Source organism: Sorex araneus, chromosome 2 (genome assembly GCF_027595985.1).
Source record: "Sorex araneus isolate mSorAra2 chromosome 2, mSorAra2.pri, whole genome shotgun sequence".
NCBI classification, from domain to species: Eukaryota; Metazoa; Chordata; class Mammalia; order Eulipotyphla; family Soricidae; genus Sorex; species Sorex araneus.
Genome location: NC_073303.1, coordinates 117,781,007 through 117,807,823, shown reverse-complemented (window position 1 = coordinate 117,807,823; position 26,817 = coordinate 117,781,007). Strand labels below are relative to the sequence as shown.

General features: G+C 37.4%; 1 protein-coding gene across 1 annotated transcript in view; it reads left to right on the top strand.

The window, feature by feature from the left end:
* The window catches only part of PKHD1L1 (PKHD1 like 1), a 187,237-nt gene that overhangs the window by 129,627 nt on the left and 30,793 nt on the right, over positions 1 to 26,817 (top strand). Inside the window, exons 58-71 of the mRNA XM_055127690.1 lie at positions 1,003 to 1,132; positions 2,691 to 2,864; positions 4,929 to 5,032; positions 7,273 to 7,402; positions 8,331 to 8,452; positions 10,247 to 10,337; positions 11,944 to 12,092; positions 12,171 to 12,293; positions 13,488 to 13,599; positions 13,689 to 13,805; positions 15,640 to 15,805; positions 18,912 to 19,144; positions 19,338 to 19,505; positions 23,477 to 23,634. Coding sequence (XP_054983665.1) covers positions 1,003 to 1,132; positions 2,691 to 2,864; positions 4,929 to 5,032; positions 7,273 to 7,402; positions 8,331 to 8,452; positions 10,247 to 10,337; positions 11,944 to 12,092; positions 12,171 to 12,293; positions 13,488 to 13,599; positions 13,689 to 13,805; positions 15,640 to 15,805; positions 18,912 to 19,144; positions 19,338 to 19,505; positions 23,477 to 23,634 — 1,977 coding nt within the window. The remainder of the gene's footprint in view (positions 1 to 1,002; positions 1,133 to 2,690; positions 2,865 to 4,928; positions 5,033 to 7,272; positions 7,403 to 8,330; positions 8,453 to 10,246; positions 10,338 to 11,943; positions 12,093 to 12,170; positions 12,294 to 13,487; positions 13,600 to 13,688; positions 13,806 to 15,639; positions 15,806 to 18,911; positions 19,145 to 19,337; positions 19,506 to 23,476; positions 23,635 to 26,817) is intronic.

Genomic DNA, 26,817 nt, shown 5'->3' with positions numbered 1-26,817 from the left:
AGTACAGAGTTAAGGCACTGGCCTTGAGTGCAGATGTCCCAAGGTTGAGCCTCATCACTGCATATGGTCTTCAAGCACCCCTAAGAGTGGTCACTGGGTAAGCTCCAAGCATAGTCAGATGTGGCTCCCAAACAAACAAATGGGTAAATAGTGAAGTAGAGGGGTTAGAGAGATAGTACAAGTGTTAAGGGACATTCCTTGCATGGGGCTGGCACCACATGGTCCATTGAGGATTACCAGGTACAGCCCTGGAAGTCCTGAGCACTGCTGTGATGGACCAGGAAAGTCAAGGCCTAAGTGGCCCCTAAAGTGGCTATCTTTACTAGCCTGGTTTGCCGGGAAGCACTGGGAGGAATCTCTGAACTTTCTAAGCACTGCTTGGGAGCAAACTTCAACCTCCACCGTAAAAAATGGTGAATGAAGACCTGGAGAGACAGAGCAAGTATATGTTTTGCATCCAGGATAACTTGGTTCAATGCTTGGAACTGCATTCTCCCACAAGCACTGCCAGGATCTTTCCCCAAAAACCCTAATTCACAAATAAATAAGTAAAAAATAAAAATGAATAATATCAATCTGTAGAAATGTTGCCATCATTCAAAATTTAGGATTTTTATATCAAGCAAAATCATACTTGTTTATAGAGACCCAAATGTATAGACTTTTCTTTTGGGTGGTAAGTAGTATGATTGCTAATAGGTAAATTTGATTTGAATTATTGAATGTAGCACTGTCATCCCATTGTTCATCGATTTGCTCGAGCGGACACCAGTAACATCTCCATTGTGAGACTTTTTGTTATTTTTTTTGGCATATTGAATACATCAGGGTAGCTTGCCAGGTTCTGCTGTGCAGGTGAGATACTCTCAGTAGCTTGCCAGGCTCTCTGAGAGGGCAAAGGAATTGAACTGGGTGGCAGTGTGCAAGGCAAATGCCCTACCCGCTGTGCTATTGTCATGAAGAAATACAAACTTATTGAATTTGTCACTTGGATTTTTCAAGGAGGGAGAAGAGATTGTGATAACAACCACAAGCTATGATTTCCACCAGACAGAAACTAGAAGTATTGTCAAAATCTTGCATGACCACAAAATTCTTGTTCTCAATGAAACCCTTTCCTATACTCACCTTGGTAAGTGAATTTTACATAAACCTGCTAGATACATTATTTAACTGTCCTGAAATATTCACATGCTAATGCTTTCCTTTATAATTTTTAATTTTTTAAAAGTCTCACTAATATTTTTAAGAACTTCACTCAAATTGGTGTTGTGCTAAGGGTTAATGTGTTTGTGAACTGCCAATAGTCAGCTGAATTCATTCACTCACTCATTCATTCATTTATTCATTCAATAAAACTTCAGCAAAAACCACCACATCACATTCTGTAAGGTGATTTTGGCACTATTTTGTAAGAAAGGATTATTTGTTACCACAATTTGAGAATCTTTGGTCCAAGTGCACTTTGTCCTAATTCATTGTTCATTAATGCATTATTAAGTTGTAACTGCAGGTAGAGAAGATACAGCCACATGGTTAGAATATATTTGTCAAGGAGAGAAGAAATTATGAAAATCTTCTGAAATGATCTTTTAACTTCGAGGATAAGGGTCTTCTCTGCTCCCTCCTTTGCCAGTCGACAGGCTACCTTTTCCTGAATTCCAAGAAGTTGAGGCAGATAGAAGTTTCTGTCACTGTCACTGTCATCCCATTGCGCATCGATTTGCTCTAGCGGGCACTGGTAATGCTGGGAATGTCTCCATTGTGAGACTTGTTGTTACTGTTTTTGGCATATCGAATATGCCACGGGTAGCTTGCCAGGCTCTGCTGTGGGGTCAAAATACTCTCGGTAGCTTGCCAGGCTCTCCAAGAGGGACGGAGGAAGTTTAATGATAAATAAGCCATCCAGATGCTTTTTATGAGAATGCCAGCAATAAGGCAGCATGCAAGTAAAATAAACTTTGATTTGCATTTAAAAAAAACTTAAAGGACATTTTGATAGAAACACATTTGACTGGTATTCTGTTTCACACCATTTTCCTTAAAGAAAATGGTTTCACTGATAACCATGAAATTGTAGTACAAATGGTTTGGGAAGTTTCATACTATAGATGATTGCATTTAGACTACCAGTCATTTCTCTCTGTCTGAAAGCACTTACTTGTCAAAAGAAAAAAAAATCATAAGGTTTAAGATTTCCAGTTACATAGAAGTTAGTTTATGTAATGTTTTAGAAATCATCAAAATGTAAATATATGTATTGCTTTTGATATGCTTAACCACTCCATATTTATAAAGAATTGTGGTCGATATAAAATATGCCAGTGGGAAGTAGAACAAGCCAAGGCTTAGGCATCAGAAGATAAATTATCCGTGAATTGGTAATTCTCTACATGGCCTTAGGCAAATTCTTTTATTTTTCTATCTCATTTCTTCGTCTATTACAAATATAGTAAGTTCCCAAGTAGCCTCCGTTATCCATGCAAAATTTGAAGTGATTGCCAGTTACCTGTGAGACAAATATTTACAGTTTGACATCAACACACAATTCAGCATTTAAATTTGATCATGGCTTTAGGGTAATATATATTGATTGACTTGGAGGCTTTTAGAAAGTTCTGTAGTGTGTGAACTACAAAAAACAACAACAATAAAAAAAATACCTAATCTAGACAGCATCTCTATTACAGCTGAAAGACACCGAATTCCTGAAACAGGTCAGAGCTACACCTTAGCAGCTGATGTTGGATTGTTGAGTAGAAACATCAAAATACTTGGTGAAGATTACCCAGGTTGGTTCAAGGAATCTTTTGGTGCACGCGTTCTGGTCAGCTCATTCACTCAAAATATGATGACGTTTAAAGGTTGGTAAAAACTCAGTCTGTTTTTTTAAATGAAATATAACATGATCTCCCTTTTGTCCAGTCAGTTCTTAAATACCGCTTTCCTTATTATGGAATTGAATGAAAAAATGGAAGCTATGAAAGAGATTTGCTACCCAGGCGCTGTCCTCCCCAAATAAATCCTAATTGTTATTCAATTTAGTTTACCTTTATAGAAAATAAGAATTGTCAATGAACTGTTAATGCATTCTCTTCCTCAAACTGAAATCATTTTATAGCAAGCACAACAGATGTGGTTTTTTGAAGGAAATTTTCAAGCAGACATCAAAAGGAAGAAAATAAAGTAACGAATCCCGGCATACCCATTGGCAATTTCTTAGCTATCAACATTGGCCTCTCTTGTTTTATTCCTGTACTCACCCACACTCTTTAAGCCCCGGGATTATTTTGAAGCAACTATATCATATTTCTACTGGAAATATTTCAATATATAACAAAGAAAAAAGATAAGAAAAAAAGAAATATTTTAGTATATTTTAGTAAATATTTTAGTATGGAACTCTAGAAAATGTCTTTATATGTTCTATCACCAAATTATCATCAAGTGTTAATAATACTCTAACATTATTCATATTTCACCAGCTTATTCTTTGATTTTCTCTTTCCTTTTCTTCTTTTCTTCCTTTCCCACTTCTTTCCCCCCTTCTGTCCTAATATCCCTCCGTCCCTTCCTTTCTCTAGCACTCTGTTCAAATCAGGACCTAAGTAAGATCTATGTTCCAGTTAGTTATAAATATTAAATTTCAATTCACTTCTCTTTTTTTCTATTTATTTTAAAAGAATAAAATAAATTTTATTTTAGATGGATGTCCTATAGTGTTTCCAATTGCCTGGGATTTAGTCATTGCTTTCTCGGGATTTATTTCTTTTTCTCATTCTTCTGTATTTCTTCTGGACAGTAACTTAGAATTAGAAACCTGATTCAGGCCTAGAGTCATTTTTCAAGCTAGAGTTTTCCATTTGGGGGCAAGAAAGATAAGACAGAAGTAAGGCACTTGACTTCCCTTGGTCAACTTGAGTTTGGTTCCCCGTAGATGGTCCCTAAAGCACTCCAGGAGGGATTCCAATGTTTAGAGCTAGGAGTAACCCCTGAGCACAGCCAGGTTCGACCCTCAAACTAAATCAAAATGAGAAAGTTAAAAAGAATGGGTTGAGGAAGGAGGGGGAGAAGGAAGAAAGAAGGAAGGAAAGAAGGAAGGAAGGAAGGAAGGAAGGAAGGAAGGAAGGAAGGAAGGAAGGAAGGAAGGAAGGAAGGAAGGAAGGAAGGAAGGAAGGAAGGAAGGAAGGAAGGAAGGAAGGAAGGAAGGAAGGAAGGAAGGTAGGACTCAATGGTTTTGTTTCTGTTCTAACATAAAATAACTTCCCTTCAGAGTGTTTTATTAAGTGCCAGTTTTGGAAAAGGAATTATCCTCAAAATGATTTTTTATCAGCCATGACTATCTGTGCCTCAATTTTCTTATTAAGAAGTTATGAACCAGAATATAGAGATAACGAAAGCTCCTAGCTCATATACTGTTTCATAAGAACTAAATTTTGTATTGCCTCTTAGGCACAGAATAGTTTCTCATGAATTGTTATTGCTATTATTACTAATTATGAAATTACTTCTTGCTCAGTAGTACTTGTGGAAAATTAATGCATATTCTGGAAGAAATTATGTAAATATAATGGTATTAAAGCTCTTTCGAGCAGCAAAATTGAAATATCAGGTAAATTATATCATGTGCCTTAGGTCATTAGTGCTGGCATGGACATCACCCCAGAAAGGGGTGAAACAATCATTGTGTGAGAGATGATTGTTTCTCTCTTGGGTGAGAAACAATTATATGTGCACAGCAAAATAACACCAAATATTAACAACCATACAGTATAACCATAGTATCAATATTTATGGGGTAGGGAGACTATTAGGGAAATGTGTCTAAAAAGACTAATGTGGGGAGCAGTAAAATTTAAGTTCACAAATGTTACCAAATCTTTTATTGATTCCAAAAAGTATTTAACTCTTCCCATCACTCCTTACAGGAAATGCAAGAATAAGTAATGTGGAATTTTATCACAGCGGGCAAGAAGGCTTTAGGGATAGCACAGATCCAAGATATGCGGTAACATTTCTCAACCTAGGACAGGTTTGGATTTTATTTTAAATTTTGCATGTATTCTGAATAATGCATTTTATTTTCTTTGAAAATTTATTAATAGGAATAATATTTAGAATTTCTTAGAGTATATTTAATAAAAATATTGTTAGGCATATTTCCCATTAGCCTTTGTAAACCTGCCAAAATATTATATTCAATTTCACTATTTTATAAAAATTTTAAAAGAAGTGTTGAATATGAAAGAATAAGCACCTCTAGTGGTCTTTCACATCTCACATGTTACAGTGAGCAAAATCATTTCTAAATAGTTTCTATCCAACAGTGAGTATTGTTAAAATTTCTCAACTGAAGAGCTTTTCTAGCCATCCATACCTCTGTTAAAAGTAGAAATTATTCTGTTTTTTTTTTTTTTTTGCTCCCCAGGTTATTCTTTTTTTCCAGTTTTTTAAATTATTTAATTATTTAGTTGTTAATTTTTTTGATGAATCACCATGGGATACATTTACAGGCTTACAAACTTTCGTGCTTATGTTTCAGTCATACAATGATCGAGTACCCATCCTTTCACCAGTGCCCATTCTCCACCAGCAGTAATCCTGATCACCCTCCCACCCTACCCCACCCTGCCTCTGTAGCAGGGCATTCCCTTTTTTGCTGTCTCTCCTTATGGGTGTTGTGGTTTGCAATAGAGGTACTGAATTGCTATCTTTCGGTCTGTAGTCTTAAAAGTAGAAAGTCACTGTCACTGTCATCCCGTTGCTCATCGATTTGTTCGAGCGGGCACCAGTAATGTCTCTCATTGAGAGACTTATTATTACTGTTTTTGGCATATCCGATACGCATGGGTAGCTTGCCAGGCTCTGCCGCACCGGCTCGATTCTCTCGGTAGCTTGCCGGGCTCTCCGAGAGGGGCGGAGAAAACAAACTCAGATTGGCCACGTGAAAGGCGAACTCCCAACCACTGTGCTATCGCTCCAGCCCAAAGTAGAAAGTATTCTTTTCTTTTTTTTAAATTTATTTATTGAATCACCATGAGAGCAGTTACAAAGCTTTTGGATTTAAGACTCGGTCATACAATGATGAAACACCCGTCCCTTCTCCAGTGCACATTTTCTACTACCAAAAACCCCAGTGTACCCACCATCCCACAACCTCCCCCTACCTGTGTGGCAGATAATTTCCACATTACTCTCTCTCTAAAAGTAGAAAAAAAGCAGAGTGATGATTTAAGGGAAAAAGGAGAGCATAATGATTATGAAAATAAAAATTCATCCTTTAGGTTTAAAATTGAAACCTATGTATTAAGTAATTTCTCCAAATGTTTACATTGCCTAGATTATTATTTTCCCATAATTAAAAAGATTGGCAGAATCCATGCCTTGCAGGAGTGAGGTCCTGAATTAGAGCCCCAACACCACACTTGCCCTCTGAGCACTGCTGGATGTAAACTCTGGGATCCCCTTGTCCCAATAGGAGTGACCCAGCTAACAACAACAAAATCCCTACTCACTGTATGTAAAATATTCTTTAAAGTAATTTTTAGCATCTTAACATTTTAAAGATAATTATTGAAATGTAAATGCATACTAAAGTGCTTAAAATTGAAATTTTTTAAATTTGCATTTTAAGTAAGTATAAGCATATCCTTACTGCTTCATTTAATCATTAAATTAAAATATATGGAAATTTACGAGGATTAAAAGACTACTGGGAAATCATGTTCTCTAATAAACTATATTTTATTTTATTTTTCTAGTTTTGTCCCTGAAAATCGTCAGTTTAAAAAGTTTTGCTTTGGTCAACTCAGAGAAGCGATCACCAACTACATTGTAGTCGAAGGCCATGTGGGGGAAGGGAGTTGCGGGCTGAATGAGGGCTAGAGACTGAGCACAGCGGCCACTCAACACCTTTATTGCAAACCACAACAGCTAATTAGAGAGAGAAAACAGAAGGGAATGCCTTGCCACAGTGGCAGGGTGGGGTGGGGGGGAGATGGGATTGGGGAGGGTGGGAGGGACACTGGGTTTACGGGTGGTGGAGAATGGGCACTGGTGGAGGGATGGGTTCCCAAACTTGGTATGAGGGAAGTATGAGCACAAAAGTGTATAAATCTGTAACTGTACCCTCACGGTGATTCTCTAATTAAAAATAAATAAATTAAAAAAAAAATAAAAAAAAATAAAAAGTTTTGCTTTAAATAAATTTTTATTTTTGGTTGAAATATTCACTGGCTCTCAGTCCAATGTTTTGTTTTGTTTTTCTAATAGAATGCTGAGCGTGGTTCATCTTACATTCGAGGCTGTGCTTTTCACAATGGCTTTTCTCCAGCAATTGGTGTATTTGGAACAGATGGATTAGACATAGATGATAACATCATTTACTTTACAGTGGGGGAAGGTAATAGAACACTTTTTTGGTCCATTAATTTGTCTTTCTGAGCAATTCTGTAAACTGAATAGCCAAGCTGTTCAACTGATCTTTCTATGAGAATGATCATTGTTTTCATCTATGTATGGTAATTATGCCATAATGGCCATTCAGCCACATGGATTATGACTGGTGTAACTTTAGAATGGATTTTAAATTTTAGATGTACTTAGTTTAATAGTACTTACTTGACATTTAGCAGTCACGTGTGGTTATGGCTAAGGTGTTGGACAGTGCTGCTCTAGAATTATCTACTACAATGATCTTATGTGAATTATCTAATCAAGTGTAAGTTACAATGACTTTTTAAATACTTCTCATATTCCAATTTAAAAAAATGTGGAGAAAGGGATGAGGATGGTGTGCTGGGAGGAGCAGGTGTGAGGGGACCACCGAAACAGTGGTGGAGGGAAGTGGATACTTCGGTGGAGGGTGTTGTGTCAGAATGTTGTATGCATGAAAGCCTTCCATTGACAGTATGTAAAATAATAAATCATAGTGGCTCAAATAATAATATAAACAAAATACTACCAAACATAGAAAGGAGATAATTCCTTAAGGCCATTATTTTATTTTAAAGTACTTTTAGATGGCTAATGTTCCATAAATATCAGCATTGTGCTTTAGACAAACAGTTTAAATGTGTATAGTATTCATGTTAGCATTTGTTAAAACCTGACTGTGAGCCTGTGAATCCACATATTTAACCCTAGAAGATTCTAATTTAGGATGTTTATTCAAGAGGTAGTGTTTCTCTGTCAAAGCATTCAGAGGGTTCTCTTGAACATCTAAAGAATTCATTTGTCAGGCTTTCACTAGAAAATGAGTTTCATGTCAGGAACGAAAGATATTTTTCATAATATTAATTACAAATTTATATGTCTTTGTTTCCCCCCAGGCATACGAATATGGGGTGATGCCAACAGAGTCCGAGGAAATTTGGTAGCACTTTCTGTTTGGCCGGGAACCTATCAAGACAGAAAAGACCAAAGTTCAACTCTCTGGCATGCAGCAATTGAGGTGATAAGAACAAATATGTCATTATAATTTATAAAATTGTGACTTCATGGGCTGGAGTGATAGCCCAGCGGGTAAGGCACTTGCCTTGCATGTGGCTGACCCACGTTCGATTCCTTCCTCCCTCTCAGAGAGCCCAGCAAGCTATCGAGGGTATCTCGCCCCCACGGCAGAGCCTGGCAATCTACCCATGGTGTATTCGATATTCGAAAACAGTAACAAGTCTCACAATGGAGACGTTACTGGTGCCAGCTGGAGCAAATCTATGGACAATGGGACAACAAGTGCTACAGTGCTACAGTGACGTCATACTTTCCAATTGACTATTCTCATTTTTTGTACAAGTTGTACATTTCAAAGTTTCACTGAAAACAATGCCTTCTTTAACTATCAGTGAACTGATAAAAATGAGTCAATGTAAAGAGCTCATTGGTGCTCTAGATTAGTGTCATAAGCTCTGGTTTTCATTTGGTTTTCTTTGTATTTATGTCCATTGGTGCAAATAGTTCTGTTTTCCTCCCCTGCTTCTCCAACATTCTTTATTGCATTTAAGTTCCAGAACAGGGTGTCCCACTGTTCATTAACTACAAGTGCCTCACATATTTTACTGACTTTAAATTTCATCTCCTTCCTTACATGGAAAATTAGGATGATAGATTATAGGTTTTCTAAAATTGCTGCTGTAAAATTCTCAAGATTCTTCATATAGGGGTATTTACAGTGATCTAATACTTCTGATTGGATCTTATTTGTTTTCCATTAAGTTTCTTTCACTCTGGAGAACTTTATTTCCACATATCATGAAATGATATGCTTCCCCAAATGAAAAGCATAGAATATAAAAAGCACAAAGAAAGGATCTGGAGGAGAACATAGCTTCCTCTTATTTTTATTTTGTCTGCCTCTGTCATGTAACTGAAATTAATAAAGTAGTTTTCTTTGAAAGAGCATAATAATGAATTGTGTTTAGCACAGCTATTAATAATTGCTGTAAGAAAAATATGAAGTTAGTGTAAATTAATGAAGCTGCTGTTCTATTTGTATCTATTTACAGATTTTAGGATGTAATTAAACCTTAATTCCAAATTTTAAGTTCACTACTTATTTTGAAACAAAAGATGTGTATTTTACTTTTAAGAATTTTATTTGAATATCTTTATCATAATCTTTAATAATAATGTGTTTCATATGCTTTTGGCATTGATTTTTCACTATTTTGCTGATGGCACAGATAAAATGATGCCTTTTATTCTTGATTATTTCATTCCTTAACACCATTTGATGTGATTCATTAAAAAAATGGCTTGGTAATAACCCAAACATTTATGCTAAACTAATTTTCCTATTATAACAGAATTTAGTTTGAATATTAAATGCCTTCAGATTAAATCTATAGTTTATTGTAACCATCTTATTTGTCTATCTAAATAAGTCAAATTGAAATCAATATAACCAAAAAGAATGACAAAATCCTTGTAATTTGCTATGATGCTGGAATTTGGTTTATAGCTTTTAAATATTGAACTGGTAGATTTTGTGACTTGAATACAAAATAATCTTTCTAATATTTTCTAATTATCTACGTAGAGTATGGAATGCACTGATGATTTAATACTGACAGGTTACACTAACTTCAGTGCTTCATGTGTAATACAAGTTTGAATGGGGTGAATAAAGAATTAAATTGCTTCTCCTGAAAAGTGTATCATAATAACTTTTCCTGTGTATATTGCATTATATGCTATTTTTGAATACATATGAAAGTAAACTAAGGTATTTTTCTTTATTTTATACTAGATAAATAGAGGGACAAATACGGTCGTACAAAATAACATCGTAGCTGGATTTGGAAGGGCTGGTTATCGCATTGATGGTGAACCTTGCTCAAGTAAGTCCTTTTGCATACATACAGTACCAAAAGCTAAGTAAATGACTTGTCAACATGTATTAGAAATAAATATGGCATTTCTTTCAGTCCATTTGTTATGTATCTTCCTCTGGTCACTGAGAAAATCCTACTTGTTACATTATGTCAAGATACTGGTGGGCCTACAGAAAAATAAAAATATTCCCCACGTTTATGACCCACACAGTCTAATAGTAATAATATTTTTTAATTTTCATAATATTGGAATCCACCACCATTTCCCCAAAAGTGACAAGTCTAAGCACAGAAATACATGCCTCTAGGGATATAACCACTGTTTTATGCTTCTACTCTAGATTAATGGATTGTTCAGATAGAACAGAACATTCATAAAAAGTCATTTCAATTGTCCTGCCTATTAAAAAGGAGCAAAACCTCCATTTATGGAGTCCCTTGACATAGGCACTATCTCTGCATTGACTTCCAACTTGTAGGCACTTGTTGCTAATGAACTAGACACACTCTCAAGCTTCCCTTCCAATAGGAGAGTTAGTAAAATTGCGAGCGAAGATTTAAGTTTCCAGGTGGAGGGACTGAAGTCGCACATTGGAGGGGCTCTTCAGAGAGTCCTTCCATGATAAAGGACACTGAACCTGAAATGGGAGTAGGAGGAAACAGCCTCAAAAAGAAAAGTCGTTGAGAAAGATTTTACAGGCAACTGGTTATTTAATAGTGATTTCACAACATCCTTGTTTGAATACAAACTTCATGAGATGAGTAATGGAATTCATCTTTCGTTTCATCGTGATTATTAGTAAAGGGTGAACACATTACAGCAAACTCTTACAAATGAGTTTATAATTATTCTAAATAACAGTAAAGGAACAAACTTGATCATACATTACATAGAGCAAGCCACGAATCAAACTTGTACAAGCATTTTGTTTGTTTGGGTCATAACTGGCAGTGCTCAGTCTTACTCCTGGCTTTGTGCTCAGGGACCACTCCTGGTGGGGTTCAGGGGAACTACATGAGGTGCTGGGGATTGAACCCAGGACAGCCATATGCAAGGCAAGCACCCTAACAACTGTGTTCATTCTCCCACTCCTGTAAAAACATTTAAACATCTCGTTTAAAAATGTGTCATTACATTTAATGAATAGGATTTTTTTAAAGGAATTTTAACTTTGACCAATACTTCTATTAAAAGTTTAGAAAATCTGGGGCTGGAGCAATAGCACAGCGGGTAGGGCATTTGCCTTGCGGCTGACCTGGGTTCTATTCCCAGCATCCCATATGTCCCCTGAGCACCGCCAGGAGTAATTCCTGAGTGTAGATCCAGGAATAACCCCTGTGCATCACCAGGTGTGACCCAAAAAGCAAAAAAAAAGTTTAGAAAATCTGGGGCAAGAGCCATAGTATAATGGGTAGAGCATATGTCCTGCACACGTCCAACCTGGGTTTGATCCCTTGTGTCCAAGATGGCCCCTGAGTACCACCAGGAGTAATTCCAGAGTGCAGAGCCAGAAATAACAAGCCCTGAGCATTGTCGAGTACAGCCAAAACCAAACAAACAAAACATTTACAAGATGATTGCAAATTCTTTAACTTAGTATTTTCTTCCAAGGTCCATCTAATCCCACGGAAAAGTGGTTTGACAACGAAGCCCATGGAGGATTATACGGCATTTATATGAACCAGGATGGCCTTCCTGGGTGCTCCCTGATACAGGGCTTTACCATCTGGACATGCTGGGATTATGGGATTTATTTCCAGGTAAATGTGATCCAAGGTGGTGGCTATTTTATTTTATGATAGTATTTTGTAAAATGTAACCTATGAAGCTTATTACAGACCACAGAGACTGTGCATATCTACAATGTGACCCTGGTTAACAATGGAATGGCCGTTTCTTCAATGGTATATATGCCAGCTGCTGTATCTCATGAAATTTCCAGTAAAACAGTGCAAATTAAGGTAAGAAACGAATACAGACCCACGATGAAGGAACTCTGAGAAATGCGTTATAACTTCTACACTTGTTAAGATCAAAAAACTTGTTTGCCATAAGTTCTGCTAGGAAGCTCTCTCTATGTCTGTTTTACTTTTGTTTAAAATATAACTTTGATCATTCTGAAATTTTCTTTTCACACATACAAATGTCTTTCTATTAGTATCAAACCCACAAAAATGGTTTCTTTGAAATAAGATTTCAGGGACTGAGGAGATGGTTGATTGTTAAAGCTCCTGCCTTGTATGCAAGAGGTCATGAGTTCAATCCCCAGAACTGTCCCCCACCTCCACCCCCACCTCCCCAACCCACATTACCTCCTGCAGTACCCAGCTCTGCCAGTGTGGTTCCCAGCGCTGCTCCCAAGTGCAATGCAGCCAAGTGTGTTGCAGCACCAAAGCCCTGCAGGTGTGACAAGAAAGCAAAGGAAAGGGAAACAATGAAAGCTTGCTAGCCTGTATGCTGAGGATAAAGTCATGTACTATCCGAGCCTCAGAAATTTATGCTGATTTAACATCTGATTGTTGCTTCTTTGTAACATTGACTATAATTCCAAGTACACCCAGAAATTGAACAAAGCTCTCTTTCCTCTCCACCCCCTCCCCTCATTTCTTGCTTGTCACCTGCCAATCTTTTCACTTTGTGTTCAGTTTTTGTTTGAAATGCTTCCTGATCCCACAGAGGGGTCATCTTCATTTTCTCATTTTTTTTCCTTTTTGGGTTACACCCGGTGTTGCACAGGGGTTACTTCTGGCTCTGCACTCAGGAATTACTCCTGGTGGTGCTCAGGGGACCATATGGGATGCTAGGAATAGAACCCGGGTCGGCCGCATGCAAGGCAAATGCCCTACCCGATGTGGTATTGTTCCAGCCCCTCATTTTCTCATTCTTAATTCATATTAATCTCAGTATATATTTCTGTCATAGAAGTATAAGCTTCATGTGAGCAAAAATATTATCATTATTTAAATATGGCCCCCCTCATTTTAACTATCATCCTACCCAGGGCATAAATAAAATCTTTTACATCTTGGCTTTATGAATGATCTGCTTCCCAAACTCATTGGTGTCTTTTCACTTCCGTGAATTTTAGTGTTATATATCACTTCTTCTGTAAGAGAAGATATTATTAAATGCATATTGTTTGCATTTTTTAATAGAACTCATTAATTGTTGGGAGTAGTCCTGAATTTAATTGCTCTGATGTCCTAACTAATGATGATCCTAATATCGAACTCTCGGCTGCCCATAGAAGTTCTAGACCTCCATCAGGTAAAAAAAATAAAAAATAAATAAATAAACTTTGAATTCTGATGTATCTGTGAGTTCATATTCATACTTAATTAACTCAATTCTTATAGGTGGGAGAAGTGGGATTTGCTGGCCTACGTTTGCTTCTGCGCACAACATGGCACCCCGGAAACCCCACGCTGGGATTATGAGCTACAATGCCATCAGTGGCCTTTTAGACATCTCAGGTAAATTGCAATAGTCTTTGACAAAACCACTCAATATGGTTCAACAAATAATATACAGATCTACCTATCATTATTATTGCTTTAATTGTTGGTTTCACTGCTAGTGAAAACATTGTTGAGGGGCCAGATCAATACTAGAGCAGGAAGCTTGATCAGAGAGCAGGAGTGAAAGTACTGTCAGGTGACCCTCTCCCTTTTCCCACCCACCTACAAAAAAACAAAAGCCCTCAAAAAAAGTTCTTCAACTAACCTGTGCTCCTGACAAATAAAGAGATTCAGACATCAAAGTCAATTTCCAAGCTGCTCTTGGAGAAGTTCATGTATATTGAAGAATTGACATATAAGTTTCCTTTTTAAAACAAGGGGAAAATACTGTAGTGTTCCATATTTATTAGCTTCTATAAATTATAAAATTTCTCTGATATAATCTGGATCTCATAGTATTATTCATTTTATATAACTATCTTGCCAAATTTCCAAAATTATTGGCAGAGCACGAACTAGATTTGAAGTCTGGCTTGAACCCCACTGCTTTTTCCTTGAACCAGGCTGCCTATCTTAAAATGTTAAGTATGTAATGTGTGACCAGTTATTTTCATTTTTCCTTTCAAACACTTTATGCCATTTTTCTATTTCAGTTTAGTAAGTTTCCCTTTCATGAAAACTTTGAAAACTTTAACTTTTATCTCCTTAAAGAGTTGAGTGATGGTGGGAAACTTCAGAGTAATGGTGGTGGGAAGGTGTAATGGTGGTGGGATTGGTGTTGAAATACTGAATGCAATCAATTATTGTGAACAACCTTATAAAAATACTTTTTTAAAAAAAGATAATAGTTCTGGACAGATACACAGCTCCAGTGTCACAACACCACAAGCCTTACATATGTGAAGCCCTGAGTGAGACCCAAGTATCTCATGGCCACTGCAGCCACACCATGTGTAAATCTGGTGGCCCCAAGTACAACTTGCTCTGCTGGCAGCTGACCCCAGTTTGATCCTCCAGTTCTGCATGTGTCTCCCGAGGCACCACCCTATGTGATTCCTGAGCACAGGGTCAGGAGTCAGCCCTGAGCCCTTCTAGGTGTTCCAAAACAGAACAAAAACAAGAAATAAATGAAGTGATTCATTAAGTAAAACAATAAAGTTGACATTTTACGTTTTATAACTTTTAGTCCAAAAACAGAAAGCAAATATTTTTCAGTACAAGGAATCAATGGCAACTATTACTTAATATATTACATAAGTGATCATTGTTTGAAATAAAAATATTCTCAGGAATGTTCTAAATATCACAAAGAAATAATATGCTTATGAAATTGAATAGTATGGATAAAATATGTTGAAGATCTACAAATTACTTTTTTAAAAAAATAATTTGCTGCAGAATCATTTCCGTCATAAGAGAGATATAAAGAAACATAGCCTGGGACCAATAATTGGCCCAAGTCAACAAAACCTGAGCATTGATCTATAGAATTGAGTTCACCTGAGGGGAACAGGGGAGATGAGATGGATTGTCCATCGTTGGTAGAGGGAAGTAGGTGTGGTGTTGGGACAATGTTTGCCTGGAATTCTATCATTAATAATATTTTCATTACCGATAATGGTACCTCAATAAAAATGGGGGAAAGAGGGAAAACATATCTATATACCCTAGCAGCAGATAGAAATTTAAAGCAATAAAGCTTTTTAAAAAATGTGAATGATGGACCTTTCTGCCACAAAGAACAGAGTTCCACATTGAGATGATGGGTCTGAGGGAATGTCTGCAAAGTAAAACTGATTTTACTGATTTTTCTATAGAAAATCATTGCCTTTAATTATTTTTATCTTAGGTTCAACATTTGTTGGTTTTAAGAATGTTTGTTCAGGTGAAACTAATGTGGTATTTATTACCAATCCTTTAAATGAAGATTTACAGCATCCAATCCATGTCAAGAACATACAACTCATTGATACTACTGAACAATCAAAAATATTTATACATAGGCCTGATATAAGGTAAACTATGTGAAAACAACATTATTTTTCTTTTGTGTTATCATAGTTTTCCATTGTTTTATTTCCCTGTTATACATCTGAGAAAGCTGTTCTCTTAAAGCAACTGTTGGCTTCTATAATATTTTAATCAGCACTGTAAAAATTATAATCTGGTGTATTTGTGTTTTAAGTCAAATTGAGCAAACTAGACTGTAATATGTTTGTTTCTTCATATTGTCATTCATCATAATTAACATCCTCATTAGACATGAAAGAGTTGGGATCAGAAGTGTATTGTCTATTAGTATTTACCCATTCATAGTCATTAGGAAATAGAAACATCTTTATCATTTCTTCCCCTGTTCTTCCCTCTTTGGTTACTAGTTGCTTTCCAAATATCTTGGGATCTGCTCCTATGGCATGGACTTGGAAATTAAGTATCAGTCTTTGTAATCACTGTGATGCAAAAAAAGACGGCGTGATTTCTCTAATCACAGAAGTCAGTGTCTGAATGCATCTACAAGTTGAACCACATAGATTATAGTTCTTAAAGTTATACATTAGACTAATTTATACAAAAACCTGAATAGGGGGCAGAAATAGCTCAAAAGACTTGAATGCATGCCTGGGATGTGCAGTGCCCTGGGTTTCGTCCTTGGAAACTTAGACCCTCATAGTCACTGCTGGGAGGCAACATCCCTGGGAGTACCTTGCAGACCTCTTGCAGCCCTGAGGAGACCGCCCCCAAAATGATCTATAGATAAACAAATCAAATTTTAAAGCTGCTATAGAACACAGAATAAGTGCTGGGGATACTCCTTAGAAGGTCCAGGCTAGAGCTAAAGAGATGAATCAGTGGGCTGGAGCATGTGCTTTACATGAGGAGGCCTGGATTCTGTCACCTGCACGGTATGGTCCCCAGAAAATGCCAGGAATGACTCCCAATCACCAAGCTTGGTAGAGCCCCAGAGTACCAGTGGGTGTGGGCCTAAGCCAAAAAAATTAAGAAGAAAAAGAGGTGCAGGTCAAGGATTTATCTATAAGAAAACATTGGAGAAATGGAATATTCTACACAAAATCCTTCCCGGATTTTCAGCATAAGGAGGTATCAAGAAAGAATGTTGTCTAAGTAGATAGCCATATCTGAAGAATATAGTTCACCTTTATCTGATAGTGATTTGATGCCAACTCATGCCATCTCATCAGACAAATATTGCGTGGCAATAATTTGAGGCCCAGTGGTGTCTCTCCCTGAGTAAAAGTTATTAGCTTTGTTTAGAAATCATTGAATCTTTCCTATGTAGTACATGATTTTAATCTGTAGGTCACAAAGAGAATAGTATATTTAGGAATTTGTATTTGAGTTGGGCTGGAGTGATAGCACAGCGGTAAGGTGTTTGCCTTGCACGTGGCCAACCCGAGTTCCATTCCTCCGCCCCTCTCGGAGAGCCCGGCAAGCTACAGAGAGTATCTCACCCACACGATAGAGCCTGGCAAGCTACCCATGGAGTATACAATATGCCAAAAACAGTAACAAGTCTCAAAATGGAGACATTACTGTTGCCTGCTCGAGCAAATCGATGAGCAAAAGGATGACAGTGACAGTGACAGTATTTGAGTTCTGTGCTGCTGGTGGGAGCTGTTGACAGTTTCCCAGATCCTTTGTACTAGACAAGTTCACCCAGTCCCCAAATGTGCTAATTATAGTGAAAACGCATGTCTGCCAGCTTTTCCAGAAAATGCCAGTTAGCTAGTAAGAAATCACTTATGGGAAGTTAAATCCTCCCTTTTTCCACTTCCTTGAAATCCATATAAAGTGACTAACTTTACTGGAGATTTAAAAGTGTCAAGGTAGAAACAACTCTGGATTTAATTTATGATCTGGAAGTTTCCATGGGATCTGACTGAGGCCAATCTACAAACCCTCCTCATCTCTTGTCTCTTTACCTCACTTTTAATAATCCACATAAACATAAGTCCCTATTTCAGGCTTGATTTCTTTGCAGCAGGATTTAAATTGAGTCCTAAGCTCTAACTTAAGAGCACTGGACCCTCTTTTCACAGACTATGTGCACGCAGAGAATGCATGAGCTACAGAAAACTTTCTTTGAATCACGGCCAAAATTAGCATGCCAAAATAGGAAGTCTTCTTTTATATCTATGTGTCTCATAGCTAAAAGGGAGAGCCATGTCAAAATTCTAACAGAGCTGTGTTTCCCCCATTATTTTGTTGCTATAAATCTGAAAATTCTACTTTCCAATGTTATATATAATAATGCAGTATAATTATACTATATACTCTAGACACTATACAACATCTAGCACAGTGCAAAAAAATTGATTATTATAAACAGTTGGCAATCGGCTTTCTGGGTAGCACTAAATGTAGGCAGAAAGCAATCTATAATCAAACCATATGGGGAATTTAAATATTTTAAATATAGCTACAGAAAGGTCACTAAAGTGTGTCGCACAAAAATCATAATATTGCAGAGGGGGATGTGATAAAATATGTGTTTATATGTATATAGTCAGAAGTTTAAAAAAATATATACTAATCAACAATTTGTCAATGAGCCCTAGCATCTGATAGAGGAAAATGAAAAAGACTGAAAATATATTAAGTATTTATATTATTTTGTAGAGTGCAAAAGTTACTTCAGTGATTTGAGGTCTATGAAAAAAGAGAAGGCAGGGAAAAAATACATAGTTTTCTTCAAACACAGGGATTTTATATGTACAGCACAGCAGAGTAACTGTTTACCTGCTGTGAAGGATGTTAATATTTTGTGAGTAATGCACAACTATAAAATCTCTTATTCAAGAAAATATGGGTTAGCAAAATGGAATTCTAATTTTATATCCCACAGGTATAACTTGTCCTTTTGAAATGTTAATGAATTCATAATAGGCCAAATCAACACGATAGGAAAACATGCCTCATTACAATGCTAATTACATAGGCACTTGGTCCCTCTTTGAATTCTTTCTGAAACCAGATTCAATCAATCAAAAAATGTTGATACCTTCTCATCAAGTACTTCAGTGTACTCAGTTGCTCTCCAGAAATGGAGGAGGAATACTAAATCAACATATTCATACATTTCACTTTCTCTCCCTTGCCTAGTAAGGTGAATCCATCTGATTGTGTAGATATGGTTTGTGATGCCAAAAGGAAATCTTTGCTTAGAGATATGGATGGGTCCTTTCTGGGGAATTCTGGCTCAGTGATACCTCAAGCAGAATATGAATGGAACGGAAATAGCCAGTTGGGAATTGGAGACTACAGAATTCCTAATGTGATGCTCACATCCCCAAATGGAAGTAGAATCCCCATCACTGAGAAAGCACCATACAAAGGTTTGTTGAATTTCAACATTATTCCCAAAGAACAAAAATCCATGTTTTATTTTTAATAACTGATGCACTTCACCAGCATTTGTACTTGCTACATATTCATCTTATATGCTTAATTCAGATCAATGTAGAAGATTGAATATAGAGGCTTTTATAGAGTTCCCTTGTATTGCTAAAATGTTACTTGTGTTTTTAGGGATTATTAGGGATTCAAGCTGTAAATACATTCCAGAATGGCAGAGCCATCGATGCTTTGGTATGGAATATGCAATGATGGTTATTGAAAGTCTGGATTCTGACACAGAGACTCGAAGACTTTCCCCAGTGGCTATAGTGAGCAATGGTTATGTTGATCTCATTAATGGTAGGTATTCAATGTAAGGGTAGGTTTACCCAAAGAACTTGCTCTGTATTGCATGTATAGAGACCTCTCACCAATTGCGCATCATGTACAGTATCAAACAACAGAAATTCTTTGATTTCCATTTATAAGATAGACCTATAAGACAGGAGAAGTACCGGGCTCATCAGCAAAGTTCCACCAGACCATGTTTGAGAACCAGGGCGGTTATTTCAGGCTGACAGAAGGGAGGGAAGACAATTCTGTGAGTGATCTCCAGATCTGTATTGACAAGTACTGTAGCACTATCATCCCTTTGCTCAATTTCCTCGAGTGGGCACCAGTAACATCTCCATTGTGAGAATTGTTGTTACTGGTTTTGGCATATCAAATACTCCACGGGTAGCTTGCCAGGTTCTGTCGTGTGGGCGGGACACTCTTGGTAGCTTGCCAGGCCATCCGAGAGGGACAGAAGAATCGAACCCTGGTTGGTCACAATGCAAGACAAACGCCCTGCCTGCTGTGCTATTGCTCCAGTCCATATTGACAAGATACCATAAATATTTTCATGACTTCAGTGCTCCCAAAAATGACAATTTTCTTTACAAAAATCTTATAAAACTGGAGGACAGATACTCTCAGCCTTTTTTATTTTCATCAACTTGTGGGAAATTTAACCTTAAAACAAAATCCAGTATTTTCACTCAAATTTTTTCCTGTTTTTTTCCTTCTTCCCTGCCCTTTGTTGTTTTGATAGTGGTTTGCACACTCCGCCTTGGTGCTTACCAGAGTCACCCACTTTTAGTGACGCTACTTGCATGTATGTGCTCATCAGGGAGCACTCTCTTTTAAATGTGGTGTTCACACACATTCTGGTTTGAGGACTCACCACACATTGCATACTGGATCTTCATGATTGCCGTTTTCTGTTTGTTTTGGGGTCACATCTCAGAGAACCAATGAGGTGAAGGCGGTTGCCCTCAGGTCAACTGCATGCAAAGCAAGCGCCTTGCCTACTATACGGTTTGTTCGCCCTGATTGCAGTGTTTCCCAAGGGCAACACTGCTTGGTTGTGACATCACACATGCTTACCTGTGCTCCTACAGGATCACTCACACAGATTGAGGCTCCAAAATAGTCCTCAATTAAGATAAGTCTTTCAAATGCAAAGGGGCATATAATCCCACAGGAAAGATTTCTGTGCTTCAGAGTGTCACTGCATATGTTAAAATATTCCAGGACTCCCAAAATATATAACAGACTACATGATCTTCTTTTGAGGTGCTAAAAAGAATAGAAAGAATTAAATTAGTTCGGGGCTGGAGCGATAGCACAGTGAGTAGGGCGTTTGCCCTGCACGTGGTCAACCTGGGTTCGATTCCCAGCATCCTGTATGGTCCCCTCAGCACCACCAGGAGTAATTCCTGAGTGCATGAGCCAGGAAAAACCCCTGTGCATCGCCAGGTGTAACCCCCCCCAAAAAAAAAACAAAAAATAAAAATACTAAATCAGTTCTGTCTCAAGATTATATCACTGTGAATGCCCATCCTCTTACCCCCCACCCCACACCCACTTCTTCTCCTGTCCATCTTGCCATCTGCCTAGTTTCTGTTACCTACAGTAAATCCAATTTCAAAAGTTGTTTCTTGGATCTCATGGAGCAGAGACACGGGGGTATTTTAGAGTCATCAGGGAATAATGGATGCATTTGCAAACAGCTCTCTCATTTTATATATTGAGGAAAGATTTTCATATTTTCCTTCTCTGGGGTATAAGTTCTCGACAATAGTGACCTACTATTTTTAAAAATAAGTTTCAAATCTTAAAACTGACTTGATATACGTTGGTGTACAACATCTCACAATCTCAGGCCTAGCTAGGCTTGGACATAAAAATTGTTTTTCTGTTACTGTTACTGTAACTGACTATGCTTCGGGTTATGTAACTGACTTTGATACTATTTCTGTTGACTAAGTTAATTTGCATGTCCTGCCTATGTGGCTGAATATCATTGGTTACAACATTAAGCTAGTTAATAAAAGAGGCTGAACAGGCTGCTCTGGGACACTATACCAGAGACAGTTTGTAATCATCAGTAAATTATTTCTTTTGCATGTATATCTCAATGCCTCAGACTCTAACCAAACCTTACTGCAACAGATATACAAGAAAAGTCAGAAGTAAATAGTAGTATACTGCATGACAAAACTTACGGAAGTAGAAGAATCGCTGAAGTTTGGAACAAAGCCTTTTAGAAGATGAGGGAGTGGAAGAGGTAGTATCCACAAGAAAACTCACTGGATAGCACTAAAGTTTCCCTTTAAATCTAAACTCTGTTTTACTTTCTTTTAAATAGGACTTTTTTTTTTTTTTTGCTTTTTTTGGGTCACACCTGGCGATGCACAGGGGTTACTCCTGGCTCTGCACTCAGGAATTACCCCTGGCGGTGCTCAGGGGACCATATGGGATGCTGGGATTCGAACCCGGGTCGGCCGCGTGCAAGGCAAACGCCCTACCCGCTGTGCTATTCCTCCAGCCCCTCTTTTAAATAGGACTTTTAATACTCACATTTTTAAAAATTTTATGCATACAAATGTCTGTGGTTATCAAACTCACCAAAAAAATGGTTTCTTTGAAAGGGAGATTGGGCGACCTGAGGATGGTTCTGTGGTCAAACATGTGCCTTGCAGCTTTGGGCCATGAGTTCAATCCCCCAAACCACCTCAGATGAGTGAGTGCAATACCCAGCTCTGCTGGTGTGGACCCAGTGCCCCCTCATGTTCCTAACACAGCACAGCCAAGGGGTGGGCGGCGGGAGTAAGTGCACTCATCCCATGTGCTACAGCAATGATGGTGTGGGGAAGGGAAAGAAAGCAAAGGAAGACTTTCTTTTTGGATGCTTAAGGAAAAGTTATACTCTATTTGAGAATCAGATGTTTATATTGATTGGAAATGTGATGCAGTTCATGATAGCTGTTGATAATAATACCAACTAATCCAAGACCTTAACAAAGATATTGAATAAAGGCAACAGGAAAACTCATCATTCTGTGTCTGACCCAAGGTTTTATATGTGTAGACTTTACAGTGAAATTTTCCAGCTGAATTGGGCTGTGTTCAGAAGATTATGCAAATCCAAGGATTGAACCCAGATATCCTGTAGACAGAGTTTTTGTTCCTACCCTTTGAACCATCTCCCTGACCCCAGTCCAGTCACTTTTAAACTGAAGTGAGATATAGGAGTTTGCTACAAAAATTGTATTTTATTTATTCTGATTATGTTTGGACTCAGTTACAAAAGCATCCACTGTTATTCAGCTCTCTAAAGGGCTTAATGGTATGTGATTTCTCCATCCAATAATGATGCAATGATGTTGACACGTATGATCACAGACAGCAAAACTTTCTTAAAATAACTTTGGGACTCAAAACTATTATAATAATTATTAGGCATTAATATATTTACTAAATGTTAAATAAAGAGAAACAGTTCATTTATTTACAAATTACCTAAGGAAAATTGAGATAAAAAAGAATTAATCAATCAGTACTTTAAATATACAGATTTTCCAGGTGCAGGTTCTATGCTTAACAAGTGAAATGTTACATATATTTCTCAGCAGAGGCTGAAACAGCTGATTCCCCATCCAAACTCAGATTTGATAGATAAATGGATGGAACGTTTTCTTCACCTAGTGGCTGGTCTTCAGTATGATGATTGAAGTAAAGATATGTGTTCCTCAATGTTATTCCAGTCCATATTTTTAACACATTTAACTTATTCTTTTTACTTTAGCCAGCATGAAAGTCAGGGATAATTTGGTTCCCTGTCTCCATTTTCAAGTCAAGGTTTGACCAATGGTTCACATCACTGGATGAATAGATAACAGATATGAAAGCTGAATGAAGTTTATTTCCAATACAATTACTCTTCAGACTTTGCCCTCATGATCTATAGAATGTGGGTCACGAGCTCTCATTGTCTGTGGACTTAGGCCCACAGGACCACGGCTGGTGTGCTGGATACACGTGTCAGAGGAGGCTATCCCTGTTCCATAGCATCGTGGCGCTGAACAAATCTTATGAAGTTTACTTCACTGGCACCAGTCCTCAGAATCTCCGCCTAATGTTACTTAATGTGGACCATAACAAGGTAAAGCAAAGATAGAAATCATTTCTCTCTTTCTCTCTTTATTTCTTTCTCTCTCTTTTTCTTTCTCTCTCTTTTTCTCTTTCTCTCTCTCTTTCTTTCTCTCTCTTTTCTTTCTTTCTATCTTTCTTTCTTTCTTTCTTTCTTCCTTTCTTTTCTCCCTCTTTCTCTTTCCTCTTTCTCTTTCTTTCTTTCTTTCTTTCTTTCTTTCTTTCTTTCTTTCTTTCTTTCTTTCTTTCTTTCTTTCATTCTTTCTTTCTCTCTCTCTCTTTCTTTCTTTCTTTCTTTCTTTCTTTCATTCTTTCTTTCTCTCTCTCTCTTTCTTTCTTTCTTTCTTTCTTTCTTTCTTTCTTTCTTTCTTTCTTTCTTTCTTTCTTTCTTTCTTCTTTCTTTCTTTCTTTCTTTCTTTCTTTCTTTCTTTCTTTCTTTCTCTCTTTCTTTCTTTCTCTCTTTCTTTCTTTTTCTCTCTCTCTTTCTTTCTTTCACTTTTTGGGTCACACCCAGCGATGCTCAGGGTAACTCCTGACTCATGCACTCAGGAGTTACTCCTAGTGGTGCTTGGGGGACCATATGGGATGCTGGGAATTGAACCCGGGTCAGCCACATGCAAGGCAAACACCCTACTTGCTGTGCTATCGCTCCAGCCCCTAGAAATAATTTCTAAACGAATTCTTGCTGTTGGTTATTTGTATGTGTTTCTTTCTGCTGAATGCTTTATCCTTCCCTGGCTGAGATCTCAGAGAGCTTTTTAAGGCATTTTCAAGCATCATCAAGGCATTACTAAAATGACTTAATTTAGAACATGTCAGCAACCTGCAAGTATATCTGAATGTCAAGCACCCCCTGGTTGATATCTGAGTATCAATATGTGCCTGAAGTGTGATGGTGAAACTTTACAGACTAGCAAATAAATCGGAATTTTTACATAAAGATGGCATACACTGAAACTGGTCACTTAAAATTATAGTTATGTTCTATTATATTCTATTACTTTTATGACCACATCACTGATTTCTAGCACCACACGTTTCAGGTATGTATATCCACACCTTGACAAAAGTACATACCACACTAAGTCCACGGCCAGAGATCCACATATCATTGCCTCTTTTCAGCATTACTAATAGTTCCTCCTTCCCTCCCACTATTCTGTTCTCATAATCTAACTGTTTCGTTTTTTATTTTATTTGTTTATTTTTTTAATCTACATATGAGTGAAGCCATATGGTGTTTGTCTTAACTCATTTAGCATAATGTCTTCAGGGTTCATCCATGTTGTTGAAAGTAGCAACATTACATTTTTGACACGCTACTTTATTTATAGATATATATAAAAGATATTTACCTTTGGAATTTACAGACTAAAGCATAATATTGACAGTGTCTGCAGTGATGCCAAATCTTTGCTATAAATTGCATTTATCCAGGATGATGGAATTTATATGTATTGTATCTGTGAGAAAAGGAGCATGAGGTTAAGCAGATTTTATTTTCTAGGGGTATGAGATATAAAGTATCAGCGTGTCAGGACTATGAAGAAAAGATGAGGATAAGATAAAGGGGAGAAGGGACAACTGTAGTTGTATAATATATAATATATAATAACAATTTTCCCTTCTCAGATGAGTGAGAGCAAATCCATTCTTTGAATTGCTGAAAACTTTGAGTCCATTTATTTGTTCCTTCCCCCCACACACACACATCCATCATCCAGCCCATCTTTAATTTCTATTGACACTTCTTTAAAATATATAGAATTACTATTTCTCATCACCTCCACTTGTAGCTACCATCCAGGTGGAGGCAACATCCTCTCTTCCCTAGATAAAGGAGATTGCCTCCTAATGGTTCTTGGTTCTTTCTCCCATTACTGTCTACTGGCAATTCAGAGGTTAGAGAGATACTGTGAGAATACATCTTACTAGGCCACTCTTCTGCCTCCAATGCTTCGACTTATTCCTCTTTGGTCTTTGGTCAATAAGAACTCAAGTCTCCACAATGACTGTATGACCCTCTGAGAATTTCCCCATTCTTCTGCTCTCTGACTTCCTCAACTTTCCAGACATATTATTATTAACAGCCAGGTTTGTGTTTCAGATTTTGAGTCGGCCTAGAACCTTCCATCTCATGCCTGGGCTAACTCCCCAACTCTCATTAACTCAGATGTGCAGCCTGATTATCTTCCCTGTTTAGCTCTCCCAGTTACTCAGTCTGCTTTCCTTTTATCCACAGCCCTTACCATAGCAAGCTTTGGATTTCTTTAGTTGGTATCATTTCTTTCATTTATTGTCTGTCCTCTTACTCTAGAGTATAAGCTCAAAAATACATGGGCTTTTAAAGATAGCTAGAGTGCCTGTCTCTGTTTTTAAATGAAAAAGAGTATTTTAAATTTTCAAAACAGTAATGGGGCTGTGCAGATACCTCAGAGGACTAGAATGCATATTTTTGCAAGTAGGGAGCCCTGGTTTGGATCCCTGGCATTGCATGGCTGTCCCCTAAGCACCACTGGGAGTGACCCCAAACCAGGAAAAGCTCCCAAGCATTGCTGAATGTGGCACAAATGCCAAAAAAGTTTAATAATAGCGACAATATATAAAATGCAATAGAACTATCATTATTCTCAACCTCCAAAGATAGTGTCAAAAGAAGATTCAAATACAAATAACTGTCTAGTTTATTTAATTCCTTAGTAATTGCCCTTGAAAAAAATAAAAGACTACAGAATGAGCAAACTATCAGAAGGATAGTTATTTTGCTGATTTTCATTGATCTTATTTCCAAAATTTTCTCAGAGATAAACACGTTTCAATAGTAGTACCTAATTTTGTTCCAATGCTCTATATGGGAACACTGCTAAATTCTAGGTTCCCCTGTCTCAGGAATTAAACTTTATTATATGTTTTTGTTTGTTTTGTGATTGCATCCTAAACTGTTCAGAGGTTGCTCCTGGAGGTAGTTGGTAGTTGGGGTGCCAGGGATTAAACCTGGGGCTCTGCTCTCGAAGCATCTAGCCCTTTGAGCTACCTCCCTGGCCTACATTTATTATCTTTCAAACAAACTTTTAAAATTTAGAGTCATTTCTCTAATAATTCATTTCTTACATTTTCTATTTATTATAGTCAGAGGTAGTTTGTATTGCTTATCATTAAAGAACTCTATCTACATAAACTGAATCTTTTGGTTAAT